The 15,744-nt window shown below is 40.6% G+C and overlaps 1 protein-coding gene across 1 annotated transcript in view; it reads right to left on the reverse strand.

Moving 5' to 3' along the window:
- Window positions 1–8,924: 8,924 nt before the first annotated feature.
- Window positions 8,925–15,744, reverse strand: part of kirrel3b (kirre like nephrin family adhesion molecule 3b) — a 148,328-nt gene continuing 141,508 nt past the window's right edge. The window contains exon 16 of the mRNA XM_063906201.1: window positions 8,925–13,624. Coding sequence (XP_063762271.1) covers window positions 13,163–13,624 — 462 coding nt within the window. The 3' untranslated portion in view covers window positions 8,925–13,162. The remainder of the gene's footprint in view (window positions 13,625–15,744) is intronic.

A 15,744-nucleotide genomic window follows, 5' to 3' on the forward strand; every position in this document is an offset into this window, starting at 1 on the left:
TGCTCTTCAGGTCTCACTGTCCAGTCTGACTATAGTTTTTGGATTTTCTCTCTCAAATTTCACACATTACATCTAAAATCAAACAGTGAATTGCCTCGGGCAGCATGTTTGCGTACATGTGTTTGGTAATGGACTGCTTGACACAATATTGCTCACCATGTCAATGTGCAAATAAAATGAGGATCTTGGCCCACGCAAAATCCAATCAATAATTCTCTACTTGATCATGATCCAATTTGCCTGCTTCCCTTACCTAACAGTAAATACAGCAGCTTTCGAATTTACTGGCGTTTGGTTATTGTTTGTGTGTGGGTTAACTAAGAAATGCAGCAATGCTTCGAGCATTCTTCTTTTCTTCCTTGCAGGCCTATAGAACTGTTTGTTAACCAGGCTAGAGAACAAATTCATTTCTGAAAGGTCAGAGAGGTTGCAAGGCAAAGGCAAACCATGACCTCAAACTCCATACAACAACTTTGATGTTTTACTTCTATGTCTTATGAAAAGATTCTTTCAGTTTTCCTCACTGACCTCTGCGACCCGAGTTAACCCTCTATAACATGTTTGGGCATTATGGAGTTTTAATAGATGTTTGCCCTTTAAAATGAGGTTTCCTCTATCTATGTCTCTGATAGTTATTCAGTGTATTGATCACAGTGTCCTAATGCTGTCTTTCACAGACTGATTTTTTTAAACCAAAGCTTTATAAATCCTGGCGTTGATGCTGTTTGAAGTTTTTAAACACCGATCGATGTCAGAACATTTTACAAAGTAAGACCTTTGTTGTCTTCTCAGTTTCATGCAATGAGTTTGGGCAGTTTATAACCCAATGAAATGATTTGGATCTAAAACTATACAGTGTGCATTTCCAAACATTTAAATCCCTTCACCATCTCAAATACCATAAAAACAATCATGTTAAATATGTCTCTGTTTGTCTTGCCTTGCTATATTTAAACAGTCTACATGGAATTGAATCGTTTAAAACGTCCCTTTGTGTTTGATGGCTTTACAATAATTACACAGAGACACACTGTTTGATACAGAAACGTTCAAACAAGCAGGATAACAGAATTGCAATTGTGTTTTATAAGGCAAATTTGACAATAAACTGTCAGTCCCTCAGTGAATGTTCTCTTTAGCATTTCTTTAGCTAGCCACCTTAGAGAGTTATATAGAACAACTCACAGATATTTATAAGCCTGTAGAGATTTCTGTCTAGTTGAAATGTTTAACGTTTTAAAGGTAAACTGAAGATTAAATTCTTTTTAGTTGTTGTGTTAGGGAATGTAAGCCCACATCGTTGCCGGTGTGAACTGACAAGATACGCTAACTACCTTACTGTGGGAGAGTATAGCCTAGTTAGCCTAGCTCGTTAACGCTAAACCTGATTCTTAGTCAACTTGAGTGGTGCAAAACTGTTGGATTCTCGATCATATTGCCTTTTACAACAGAGATATTAAATATTTCGAACATACAGTTAAAGTGTTACCCCTCAAGTATACTAAGGGTTTTGCTAAAAATATTCAACTTAAAAATGTTTTTTAGTCATCGCAATTTCACCTAAATAAGCACACATAATGAAACAAATACCGAGGATACATTGACATCTATTTTAGTTGGACTTCTTTATGTAACTTAATGTTTTTGCTTTCAACCTGGCAGTTTTTGCCATTGAAGCTGAGCATAGAAGATATGAAAACACATTTATAAACCTCCAGACCTGTTCTGTGCTGTTTACTTCAGATATCCTGATGATCTATCCATGACATTTAAATGCAAACTCATTTGAATTCAAGCACATATTTTTCGTCATTTCCAATCCCCTATTTTCAAGATATTCTCTCTGTTGATATAGTTCTTCCACTCAGCTTTCAAGAAGTTTACCACTTCATTGCACCCCAACTGTTCTCGACAAGGTTTCTTTTTTATATAATTAGCATTGTTAACATTACAGGTAAATTAATGTTAATCTCCATGAGCCCTTAATGAAACACAGCACAAATAAGTAACTTGAGGGATTCAGTGATACAGTCACCTAAACAAGACCTTTCTTAGACTACAGGAATACGATTGATGAGAGGTTTAAATAATACACTCACAGCATCAAAGGTTAATTAAATGAGTGATAATTAAATAAGTGGCTTCTTCGGGTGAAAATTGCTAATCGTGGATGGAGTAGTTAAGGCACCTGAAAGGTATTTGAATGACTTCCATGTTCCATCCATAGACTTCTAATTATTATCACAGATGGAGGTGTTCTCCAATCACCTAATTTTGCACTCTGATTAAGCTTGACATTTTACTCATGAGTATCTAAGATTTTTTCATAAGTGCAAATGAGATCGAAATGTCTTCATTATGCAAATAAGGTTGCTCACAGCTCAGAGACATTAGGACGAAAAGAATAAAGCAGAACGTGTGAATCATACCATGTTATAACACACTTATAAAGAATCTGGTGTAACATGATTGTGTAACACAAAGATAAAGACTGGCATACAAATTACAGTATGTATTGTATTGGGCATTTTTTAGAGAGACTATCCTCAAACCAATGAGCAGATAATAAACCACACACTGAGTCTGTTGACAGAAAAATGTTGTCATAAGATACGAACACAGGGGGGCAGTGTGGAACCACAGTCCCTGAGTGACATCCTGATGCAAATGAGCAGAGTTCAGGCTTTTTAAAACGGAATATCTGCAATTCTTTTTATATGCAATCATAAATGTTTAAATAAATCTCTGCCATTTACTGCAATCATGCCATTATCCCTTACCTTTTTGTGTTGTTGTTGTTGTTGTTGTTGTTGAGCAGTTTAGGTTGTATTTGCAGCAAATGCCATCTTCAAGACAGAACGGGGGGGAAAAAGAGGAAGTAAAACATGATCAAATGAAAGAAAAGAAGATGCAATCAATATGAACACTGTGGCGTCTTGACTTTGGAATTATGGGTTCTTGTCTTTGTGTGCCCAATTAGTAATTCTGAGCTCACATAACGTCATCATAGAGGTTGTTTTGTAATGTGAATGGTTTACATCTGACTGACCAAGAGACACTTGGAGGGAATGTTCTGCTCATTAGAGAAATGACTCATTGTTTTCTGTCCTTTCTCCATTCCTTCCTTGACTACAGGCTTGGTCACAACCCTTGGGCCTAACCCCCTCCTTCCGTGCTTGTGTGAATAACTCAATAACTCCCATCCATGGCACAATTAAAGCATTATTACACCCTCCGCTGGACCTCATGCTCCGGGATAAATCGCTAGGGCAGAAGGGGCCTGGCCCGACCCCCCTATTTCCACCCAGGCCACTGTGAAGCCTTGGCTACTTTAACTAACTCCCTGACCCATTTTACCCTTCCCCATGTGCCCAGCTTCTTCGCAGACACACAAACAGTCTCTCTGATACACTCATGCACGCAACACACACACACTTGCTCCCCCCTCCGTTGTCTCCATCCAGCAGGCAGAAACATGGCATCGTGAGTCACGTCAGTGCCAGCAGCTGTGCAACGGGCGCCATGTGGGGCGCTAGTTCGGCCAAGCAGTGGGTGGGGGTGGGGGGATCGTTAGGGGTCGAAGTGTGCGTGGTTGTGTGTTTAGGTACATTTCTTCTGACTCTTTCTTTTACCCTACTCCTCTTGTGGTTCCACATGAAGGAAGCCATCTGCCTCCTGCCAGTCATCTTGGACTGCGATTGCGTCTGTGACACACACCCACCTGTTCCCTCACACACAGCATGAACCCCTGCTGAGATCTTATATTGACCATCGTTTTCATTGTTCTGACACCTCTTAGTAATCACTCTCAACTGATACATAGCTTTTGCAGCTATAGAGTGGTGCAGGGATGAGTCCTAAATCCCTGAAATTAGTTAGCATTTTACCACTTTCAGTTCGCTCGTCTTGAATTCAGTGTTTTTTATTTTATTTCTTTAGATGCCTGAGACTTACACGTTTTGCTCTATGACATAAGAAGCGTTAGTAATTACCACACTCGTTAAAAATTGTATTTTTGAGGACATAATAGCTTCACAAGCGGCTAAATGAGACTTCTAAACATCACCACGCCAGGCATTAGCCACCTTTAGCTTAGTGGTGATGACGCTAAGTCATGCAACTGTGATGTACTTCGCTTAAACCTTAACGTTAGCTGTTTACTTGTAGAAATTGCATTTCTGCTAAAAAAAAAAAAAAAGCATAAAGTGGTGTTGATACGCAGAGACTGCTTGTTTGGCACAGAGCTTATTATGTGCAATATTCTGAAATCCAATGGACCTAGATGGAGCACCTTGCGATGCTAACCTCTGAATCGGCCTCCAAAAATACATCATCACTGCACCACCTCATTGTCTTTTTGCCACCTTATACACATTGTTAGATCGTGATGTTGTTTTGCTCTTCGTGCTCTGGCATTGTCACGTCAAATGTTTTTCTTCTTCTCACACACAAAAGAGAATTTTGGCAGTGTTTGTGTCAGCCTCTAAAGGAATGGAGGCTTTGAAAAAACTTTAACTGAAAGTCTCATTGGACTTCATCTGCCAGAGCATCTTCCACTGCGTCTGCTGTGTTCGTTATGAAGTGTGCATCAACTCTGGAGCTTGTGAGAGCATGAGAATTTGGGAAAAAGTAGCCTATTCCAAAATACTTTATCCATGTAATAAACCATGGGCATTGAGTCAATATTTGTTCAAACAGTTCCCTCCCGAGCTGATCAATGGCAAAACGAAAACCTCATGCTTTTTTTCTTTATCATTGAAGCTATTCCATCCGCTCTCTTGATAATGTCAATGTCTAGTATTCTGTTTTCTAGCTTTGGGAAATATTTTTTATTTCAGTGGATTAGCTGATATAAAGGTCATCAGTGTGTTTCATCAAACTGCAATAAACAGTGTTTCATCGGGATTTAAATGAATTAACTAGATAAGCTCGGGTTTCAAACAACCAAGTCTCAAGCTGCCCGAAACAACTGCTCATGTTATTCTCTGGGAAAATATCTCGGTGTCCACACTGCCCATGTGTTATTAATATTCATAGCCGCTAACATTTTCTTGAATGCGTCCAACTGCAAAAGACGAGTCCAACAAATGGACTTGCAATAGAAGAGAGGCTTGCACTCCAAATGTCACGTCTGCGTGCTGTTCCATTTGTTTTGAATGCACTCCAAATGAAAAGCAATTTAAGAGCTCCAGCCATTAGAAAGAGCCCTCACCACTGAAGTGCAAAACCAAACCTTAATTAGGAAAATTATGATTGTTTTGTCCAATTTGCTTCACAATTGGCTTTTTTTCCCCCTCTTATGCCACCGTCTGACAATTTATATACTTCAGCCTGTCTACATTTAGAAAATGTCAACAAGCCATGGAGTAAATTAAAGCAGGACTCTGTAAAAGAAGACACATCTATCACATTGTTACTGGCAGAAGATTAGCTGGTTGACATTTCTCTTCACTAAACCGGCCCAATAGGACTTGATTCAGACGATTGTCCTGTCAAACACACAGTGCATGATGGAGAATATAATTAAGTCAGATATCTGTCACGCATCTGATTTTGTTCCCCAAAGGACTCTGAAGGATTGTGAGTTGACTTTGTAGGACTTTTGTGTGTTAGTAAATGTCAAGGACGCTGTGCAATTATGTTGCTGAAAATGTCCTTTCAGTCATTTTTGTCTATAAATCATAAAGTGAGAGCTTCATGACACACACGCTTCTCCAAGTAGGGAGACATGCCCACACAGCCCCATGTTTCACCTGTTATAATACCATGCAAATACAGGCAGAATAATTAGCAGTCTAATAAGGAAAGCTAATATTAGTTCAACCCAAATTGCCTGTTGTGTGAGTCCAGTCAACAGCGCTGGAACAAACAAGAGCAAACCTCAACACGGGGAAAGGTCATGGGATCAATAATTCATTTAAGATGCTCCCTGGGATTGACTCTGCAGTCGCCTTGTAATCAGGGGAGAGATTTATTTATCTTAACCAACTTTAAATCCACATTCTTACGCTAGAGAAAACATTGCCACCTCGGTCGATTTTCAGTGCCCTCACAAGGCCACACGCTTTTCTGTTTTATTTACCCCCCAGGAGCTGGCAAAGGAGCAGCTCTTTAATTATACTGCAACGGTGCACTAAGCATCTATTAAGGGAACTTTGTGGAAGCAGAGAAAAAGAACGAAAGGGCAGATTCAAGGACAGAAGTGTATTTACAGGTTAAACAAATGCAAACATAAACTGCAAGGTATGGTACTTTATGCTCGCAGTGAACACCTGCAACTGAACATTAGCACATTTTAATGAATTACTCCGAATGATAGGGAGCTATTCCATTTAAAAAAAAATGCCTTAGTCCTTCATGATTTATTTAGCAATATTATGACATATCTTTGGAAAAGAACATGGTTTTCAATATTTTCAAATATCTATCATTTAGTTAGCAGGGCATCTCACATGTGCCACACTGCCTGGATATCTGACTCACAGACACTACCGCCTCCTTGGATTTAAATAATGCAGCCCTGTTGAGTGCAGGCATCTGGAGGCTATGTTGGCTCAAACGCTACAAACCTGCCCAGTCTGGAAGATTTACCAAGACGCTAATCAAAGACATATCCAGGTGTGAAAATCGCCCAAAATGCAATCCCTTGAAGTAGAGATTCTCACAACTAATTTTTACTGTTTTTCTTTAGACATTCTTATCCTCCAGCTGATGCGCGTGCGTTTATGTATGAAATGTTAAATTCCTACTGTCTGGATGGCTCTGAATACTGCACATTTTTCTAAAAGACAGATGTTGGTTGAGTGAGTGTTCGGCTGAAACAGCTGTCCGTAATAAACAAATGACTGTAAATGAGCCATTTCATAGGCAATTGCATCAAGGACGCAGCAGTGTGGAGTTTTATTTCAACATGTCACTCACTTTACTTTTCAGCCTGCTATTAGCCATATGGCTTACAGTTTGGGGAACATAAACAAGTTTGACTGACAATCCAATCAGACTGTCAAAGCCATGTTGGTTTCATTGTGTCAGCCTCAGACAAAACAGATCTTAGTTTGGTTTGAGGGATTTTAAGGATTCCACATGTGGTTCGCCCTGCTCCATCTCTACCACCCTTTGTCTCTCACCATGTAAATACCTGCCTGTAGATAATTTTGTAATACAGTGCGTCGGCGTAGCGAACGCTTAGTCTGCCATTCTCTCTAAATTGTTAAATTGGATTCCAAATGCAATTATCTGCCAGGGTAATTCATGACAGAGTAGCTTGCCGGTAACTACTCATTTGAAAGGATGCAGAGTCATTTATATGTCATTTTGGAACAATACTGTATCTCTTGGAAGCTCTAAGATTTGTCGAGAGAGGCAGAAATGAATGATTAGTGCCTTCCAATAACTAGTTCCAAGGAGAGTGTTTAAAGCAGTACTGTAAGCAAATGTCTGGCCTAGATCTGTTTAGTAAGGAGCTGGATCTCCATGATTAGACAAATCCATCACAAATGCTGCTATTTGTATAATGTTTGCACAACACAGGCATTTTCATTCAGCATGGGAAGCTTTTCCTGGGAACTCATGTAGCTGGCAGATGGAGTCTCAATATCAAGACCAGTGTGGTTATTGCACTTGCTTTGAAGTAACCTAAAGTAGGCACAGGCAGTTCTTTATCTGTCTCAGTTTGATGTGCGGCAGTGAAACGCTTACTTTTTCTTCCTTCTAAGCCACATAGCGCTTACAAGAGAGAATTGTTTCTGATGCGAGACTTCAAGAATGTGACGTTTCCATGCAGGCTGCAAGTGGATTAATCCAACTAAAGAGTAATTGCCGTGGCATTGTATTGACTCTATGCATGAGGGAATTCAAATCACTTCAGTTCTGTAGGGTTGGAGCCAGTACTTGAGTCAAGCTAAGGTGTTTATGTGAGTTCATTTAATTTGGAGTAAGACTGCAATGGTCCTATTAATGGATTAAAGGGATGTGTGTAAATGTAATTGTGTGAATCTGCTGACTGCCTTTGAAAAGATCCGAGGGGGGGAGAGAATAAACAGCCTACTTTCAACAAATTCTGTAAACGTGCGCTTGAGCCAGGCACAAAATATTCAAAGTAACTAATCAGTGGACGACTTTACAACTGTGTGTGTGTGTGTGTGTGTGGTTGTTTCTATTATTGCACCTCTACGCCTGTAGGCTGTCAAATTGTGTTGTTGTTAACGCTACACACCTCTTCTATCTAATGTAATTTAATTAGTGGAAATCATAGAAAAGCTGTATGAAGCTTCGTTTCGCTCCATTTGAAATGTAGACCACATTGCTACGATGACATGCTATCAAAACAACATTACCACTGAAGTTGCAAAATTGGAAACCAAGTCATTGTTAGAGAAAGAAGCTCATTTGAATTAAATAGGCATTGAAGACAAGTCACATGGAAATGCTTTAGTTTATTATTCATAATTTGTGTTGAAAAGAAACAACAAGCACTGAGTTCAAGCAAACAGACCATAATATGTTCATTATGGTTTTATTTGTAATTCGGTTTGTTTGTTGATGCTTTATTGAAGCTGACTTGTACACAACACAGTGTTCGAAATCACATATTTTCTCCCCCCTTTAGATCTGACCTTGGCTATTAATCATTTATATTTTGAGATGTATTTTTGTGAAATAATAATGAGAAGTTCATTTTAAGTTTTAATGATTAGTAAGGTTTTCTCTTACCAAAGGCTGGTCAGTACAAATAAATATACAGTACATACAGTACCAGAGAAAAACCAGAACACTGTATTTCCAATCCAAAAATGTAACTCCCTTTCGCTGAACTTCTAAGTGAATTATATTTATACAGCAGTAAAAGCATCCCGTGTTTATCCTGCTCTCCAATCTGCTCATTCGTTCTCAGTTAAAGACAATAGTACAAAATAAACACAATCTCAAACATCATTTTTATTCTCCAAATATACAGAGCAAAAGCATCATAGATTCACAGACCAGTACAGTTATAATACAACCATTTGATTTTTTTCTTAGATACAGAGGGCCACTGCCTGAAAATAGTGGTTGACCCAGTAGAATTTACACGCTGTTTTTTTTTATTACAATTAAGCTTATGGATCACTATTTATACAAACTCTCGAAATGACCATCTAAGTTGAGTACTTTTTCAGACCTGGGTCGAGTAGCATTTGCAAAGTAGTTTGTGTTATCCGGTGTAAAGACACAGAAGCATATTCGATCGACTTTCAAATGATTTTAAGTGATTTTTTAAAAAGTCTTCTGAGACATTGGCTGTATGCTGCAAACCAAGACTAAGTCTTGCTGTGCCCTGCAAACTTTGATGATTATTTGCAAACACTACTCACTCCAGGCCCCTTTTTCAGTCGTATGGTATTAAAGTACTAACAAGGTATTGATTGGTAGAACTGAAAAGAAGTGAAAGAGAGAAACAGAGTGATAGAAAGCATTTACACAGTAAAGAAAGGGATCATGATCAATGTTCAAAATGGCATCTTCCCTAATGTGTTCCTTCATGGACAGTGACACTTATCATACAATGAGGGAGGCTCCAAACAGCCTCATGTAAACCACCCTTTGCAGGCATAGGCGAGATATTGGCAGTACTAATGTTTAGCATTTTCTAATCGATTTTTTTTATTCAGACCAAGCAAAACATTTTGTGCAGTAAGTAAACAAATATAATACAGCCAGTGGGCAGAGAAGCCAGTAAAAAAAACATCTACCAACACGTCTTCACTTCACACTGCTCAGATAGCCAGTGCAATACATGCTAGTCGTTTAGCGTCTCTGAGAAACAGTGTACCTCTGCTCTGACTGGGCTGCTTTGTTTTATCAGTAAAGGGCAACACCCCCTTGTAATTGTTCCGGGTCTTTGTGTTTATTCATCTGTTATGCCCTGGCATCTGTGTGGCGCTTGCAGCCAGGCAAACAGGCGGCGCATGCACCAGCCGAGCGTCCACAGGTGAGCGCGGCACAGACATGGGCTTTAATTCCCAAAGACGGACATGGCGCACACATCCCGGGTACACTCATGCCCACTGTAGCTGCTGCCATTGGGGGGATGGGACAGAAGGCTGGCCTATCAAATATTTATCTGTTTGCTGTGCGGTGTGCAGATTCTCTGGACTGGGAAAAAGCATTACGTTTGGATCAGTGCGGAGCTGCATCAGATTAAACTGGACCCTTTGGAAAGGAAATTAGTTTTGTTTTGAGAGACAAACTAGCTAAGTGTTTGGATTCTGAATGGTCAACATGATCGAATTTTGAAGCTCTAGATGTAAAATGATATGCAAATAATAAAGAAATATCAAAACTTTATCCCGTCCCATGCCAACTAGATCAAACTGTAATTGACTCTTGCCAAAATCAAGGTATGAATTTGATCCAGCACTTCAAAAATGCTGAAGAAAATATATAAAAAATGGCACAGGCGCACTTAACAGTCATCATGGTGCCTAATGCAATATATTGCTGGGCAACTGGGCATCTCTCAGAAGGGCTGAGGGTGTAATAACCTCTTACTGCGTCTGACTTCAAAGCTGTCCCAGCTAAGCTCGGCTTCTCATCCTATAGCCTCCCGTGTGCTCGGTGTACAGAGTAGAAATTTCCCCCCCGTGAGATCTGGGAAGAGAAACTGCTCACACAGGCCTTTCTTGGAATTTGCGAGAAACAAGTAAAGTTGACGACATTTCTGGAAAGGGAACAAAGAGAAAACGATTGTCTGTGGTACAGTTTTTGATGCCATGTGGATTTGCGAGCTTTAATATAATGAATCTGAGTGAGAAAGAAAAGAAAAGCTAGGAAAAATTATATACAGGGAAAGACAGCGTTAGAGATTTATACACAGTCTGTTAAGTGCCAAGCTGGATTATCAGCGTTGAAACAGAGCTTTTTGTCTTAAGCTGTACAATGGGCGCCAATCCATTTGTTAAATTAGAGTCCAAACCACTGCCACTCAAGTGGAAAACCCTATTCATATGCCCTGAATATAATCAAACGTAAAGTGCTTACAACAACAACAACTTGCTTTTGTTTGAAATGCCGTGCTTGATTATTATTATTATTTTATAGTTTGTTTTAGGCTGACTAAATCCCAATTGAATTCTCCGCTGCGGAAGATACTAAACTACCTTATTACATAAGATAAATTGAAAACCTAATACTGTCTTTGTCATATTTTAGTTTGAAGTATTGAGCTGCTATTTTCCAGAGAATTTCACTTTACTTTTTAAACGCTTGATCAAATAAAAAACAAGCTGTTTTCATCACATTCAGCTGAAACCGACCTTGAAATATGAGGCAGTTGATGGTTAAAAAAAATGTGGTTTGCAATGAATGATATTTGTTTGCTGTAAAGAGTTGCCTTAACCAAAGGGTCTTCTTCCTAAAGACAGCAAGGATTTTAATGTCATTGAGAGGTCTGAATTTAGGTTGACATTATATGGTGCATGACGGTTAGAGTAGAGATAATATGTTTTGACCCGTGTCCTTTACAGTATCTGCAGAAGGATTCCCAGTGTACACTACTGAAAAAACACATCACTCCCCAGTCATTATTTTTGTTTCTCCACAAAAAAATGCACGATGCATGACTACAACACTTTTGACAACTGGCTCACTTTGAAATGTTACGTAAAGTGGCCTATGAGCGTTTGTAGCTGCAAGTTAAATCACTGCTGTCTCTACTCTCAACCAAAACCAATACAGTGTCAGTGATTAAATAATAAATCAGATTTCATATATGTCACGTACAGTGCAGGCCAGAAACATAAAAAAATAAAAGGAGGCACTGAAGAGAATCAGTGTGACACCATCAGCTCCACAGTAGCCAAAGATAGACGGCAGAGAGCAAAGTAAAACACATTTTCCAAATTTGCTCGATATGTCCCTTGATGACCGGCACGATCACAGGTAGGTTTACAGTCAGGGTGCACTAAGCTCCAGTATCAACAGTGATATTGACTATAGCAATGGGATAACCACACGATAAGAAGCTCAGATAAAATATAATGTTTACATTTCATTCAACAGGTACCCTCAAGAGTATGGCTGACGATCTGCTGCGCTCACAGGCGAAACCCCTCACGAACAACACATGTTGCAGTTTGTGGTATTTCCTGCCGGCTTCGGAGCTGGATTAGGTGCTTTAACACCACGAACGATGCAGCTCCCCGACAACAGAAGAGCTGATGTCTATCTCTCTTAGTCAAAGTTTGTATTGACACAGATCAAACAGACCCTCAAGGCAAAGTCGTTATGGACAAGAAGAGGCCGTCTCTTTTAAAGTCCTCCATGAGGGAAATCAGAGTCGCTAGAAAATAAATTACAGTCACGTATATACACTGGTTTCTTTTTGTGTCACAGTAAAGTAATGACTCAGGGATTTAAAATGAGATCTCAGCCCCTCTTTATCTGCCCAGCACTGTGGCCCAGATACTGCCGGGGAGAGCAAAAAGCAGTCCTTCTTTTAAACGTTCGAGACGTCTGTTGCCACACGGAGAACGTTTATTTATTTCTTCACCAACACAGGAGACGAGTTTCAACAAGCCAAGCTTAAAATAGTGTTTGAACAGAAGGTGGGGAGAGGAACGAGTTATTGCTTTACCAACTAAAAACCACATGCACATTCATTTTTGTGCTTCAAACTACAAGAGAGCAGCAGGACATTGGCTCGAACTCATTATCGTGACGTTCGTGCTGAGTGTTTCAACACTCATAACAACAATCCAAGTTTTTCTGAATGACAATCTTCAAAAGGCAAAAATGACCTTTGCCAGGGGGGCTGATTGTCACACAAAGCCTGTGTAGTAATTCTGCCCTCTGCTAACAATTCCACAGCAGAAAACGAGTAATGAAGGTCCAAAATTAAAAATAACTTGTGTTGGCAAATAACCTCTCTGTGGGACAATTCTGATTGTGTTCGAGGTGGCTGATGGGTTTAGTTTAAGGGAAATATAAGGCTTCTTGATCCACTTTTTGGGGCATTGAACAAGTCAGACGGTGTATTAAAGCCAGCCAGCCCCATGCGTCTTCAAGCGTCCAGAGGTAACAGTAACATTGTTGCTGTACGGGCTCCAGGGAGCTAATTCTGTCACAGTTTCACAACCCCGGCTGCTTTTTACACCCCCGTTCAAACGCTCTCTCTCCCTGGTGGTCAGACGTGGGTCTGCATGCGCTTCTGCAGCGGCCGGGTGAGGTCTGAGTTCTGCGAGGAGGACTGGGAATAGTGGGAGGAGGAGGAGGCGGATGCCTTGCTGTCTTTGTCGAACTGCACATAGCCGTCCGGCTTACTGTAGCTGCTGACGCTGCTGTCACACTGCGTGTCGATAAAAGAGCTGGAGTCACTGAGCGAGGCGCGCTGGAACTCCCGCTCGCACAGCTCGATGGAGCTGCTGCCCATTCCCAGCACGAAGCGCTGACTGTAGTCATAGAGGCGGTTGGGACCGGCTCCCAGAGTGGAGTAGATGTTGGTGAAGGACATGCCCGTTGGTACCCGCTGCTTTCCTAGGGTACCTGTGTTGGTGGGGTTCCTCACTTCAGCGGCCTGATTCCCAGCCATGGTGGGCGTGTGGTGCTCTTTAAAGGTATTAACGCTGTAGTAGCCATTTGTGGGGTCCTAATGGAAACACAGAGAAAAAGTATTGATTAATTCCACTGTACAGTATGTAATTACTGATTACCAACTGAGCCACAGCAGCCCTACTTTCCCTTGCACCCTCTTATGTCTTTTTCTTCTTGCACTATTTTAATGCATTTGTATGTCTAAGTATATCGTGTGTAGCAGGCTGTAACGGGAGCCTCTGATTTTCATTGCCAAAACTTCGCTATAGATATTGTGCATATAAAGCCTTCAAAAGTACAATCTTATTACAATCATAATAATATTCAATTTTTTTCAGGACGCCAGTGTGTACTTTATTAGCAGCAGGGGGAGAAAGTCGGAATGAAAAGCATAAAGCTACCGCAGGTTGGATTCAAACCTGCATCTGTTGCAGCAGGTGGAGCCACAGTGCATGGGCCACCAGCTCTACCAACTGAACCATGCGACGTCCCCATTAAAGGAATTTTTACACCCATAATAGCAATTTAATATAGGAAAAAGAGGGGAGAAGAAAAAAAAAAACATGCCTTTGTTTATATGCATCTACGTTTAATTGTCTCAGAGCTCAACGGGAGCCAAGGTCAAACTGGCAGTAATTACCTTTCAAATTTCAGACTAAATAAGCAGGCTGCCGTGCACATCAGGAGAAAAAACGGATTTAGTGAGCCCCCGCACTAACCTTAAAATCATGTTTCCCGCTAATTAAGCGGGCCTTGATGATTCATAGTTTGGCATCCAACGTGTAACTGCAAAGTTCACTTGCATACCAGCTTTAATTGGACCAAAACGGATTGTAGTGTCTGCCATTTCCTGTTTGCACTGAAATGGCTTCAGAGGCTACAGCTGTGCGACTTGTTTGTTTGCTCGGCTGCAGACACTGCGCTGTTGCTAAGGGTCCAGTTAGGGTATGAGTGTGTGTGTGTTTTCTTCCTGTGAATGTATATGAATGTCATGCATAGCAAGCATGGTGGCAAATCCCAAAGGCAGGCGGCTCGAAAGGGGAAATGAGAGAGACAGCCCGAGAGGATTGTCGTTATGCTTGTCATTATCAGACAGCAGACAGGGAGATTGTTTGTGTCTGGCCTTCGTTCTTGTTCGGTCCCCCCTCTGCTCTCGCCTAATGCACGCTGTCACTGACTCGGATCAAAAAAATCCGGCCCCGGAGGGAGAAGGTAAGCAGGCAAACAGAACAGAAGCACACTCCTGGGAGCCAACGAAAACATTGGTTTGGATAAAAAATGAACAGGTCAGAATTTGTTGCTGTGGCACTGATAAGCCTAGGTATGCTGAAGAGTCTGAATGGACAAATTCCCTCTATGGCAGCTGAAGGCAGTCCAAAAAAGGGGCTGAACATGGGTTCAATACAAAAAATATGACTCCCAGCCTCACCCCCCCCTATATGTGTCGATGTCAAGAAACAGGTGAAAGCATTCAGGTATAACCGATAACCGCCCAACCTCAGGTGAAAAATACGTCATAATAAACATAGAAGAAACGGAGCCTTTATGGGGTCCCTACACCCTCAGTTAAAGTCAGAATGGTGAAATCCTGTTTGTTGGATTTAACTGCAGTGTGGGAGTTAATCTACAGTCTTGCCAACAAGCATACAGGTTTAAGGTGGAAGAAACACCTGCTGAGATAATGCGCTGTGCTTGATTTACCGATGCCTTTACATGAAAAGCACAGAGGGGGGTTTTTATTCAGGGTTCGTAAACATTTGCGCCTCACATTGGAAGAACATTAACAACAACTTTATGTACACATTGAGAATTTATCTTCCATTAAAAAAGGGGAAAATTACAGGGAGGCTGTTACCAAGTTTTCTTTAGAGGATTTACTGACAGACAGCAGTGTATTTGGGATTAAATTAAACTTTGATAAATGCACAATATAACGTGCGATTGTGACTATTTATCACATGCAGCGACTTTACAGCACTGTGTTTATTTCCCCGGTGTTTTGACTAGAGAACATTTTTTTTCTTTTTTAGTTTTGACAAAAGGAGTGAAAGAAAGAAAATAAACCAAACAGTTCACCACACAGTGCTGCGAGCAATGAATTGAACCTTGTTGTAGACAAGGTGTCCTTCACATACAGTTGGCCTATCAGCGACTGAAAAGCAAGATGAATGTACA

This window comes from Eleginops maclovinus, chromosome 18 (genome assembly GCF_036324505.1).
Source record: "Eleginops maclovinus isolate JMC-PN-2008 ecotype Puerto Natales chromosome 18, JC_Emac_rtc_rv5, whole genome shotgun sequence".
Classification (NCBI taxonomy): domain Eukaryota; kingdom Metazoa; phylum Chordata; class Actinopteri; order Perciformes; family Eleginopidae; genus Eleginops; species Eleginops maclovinus.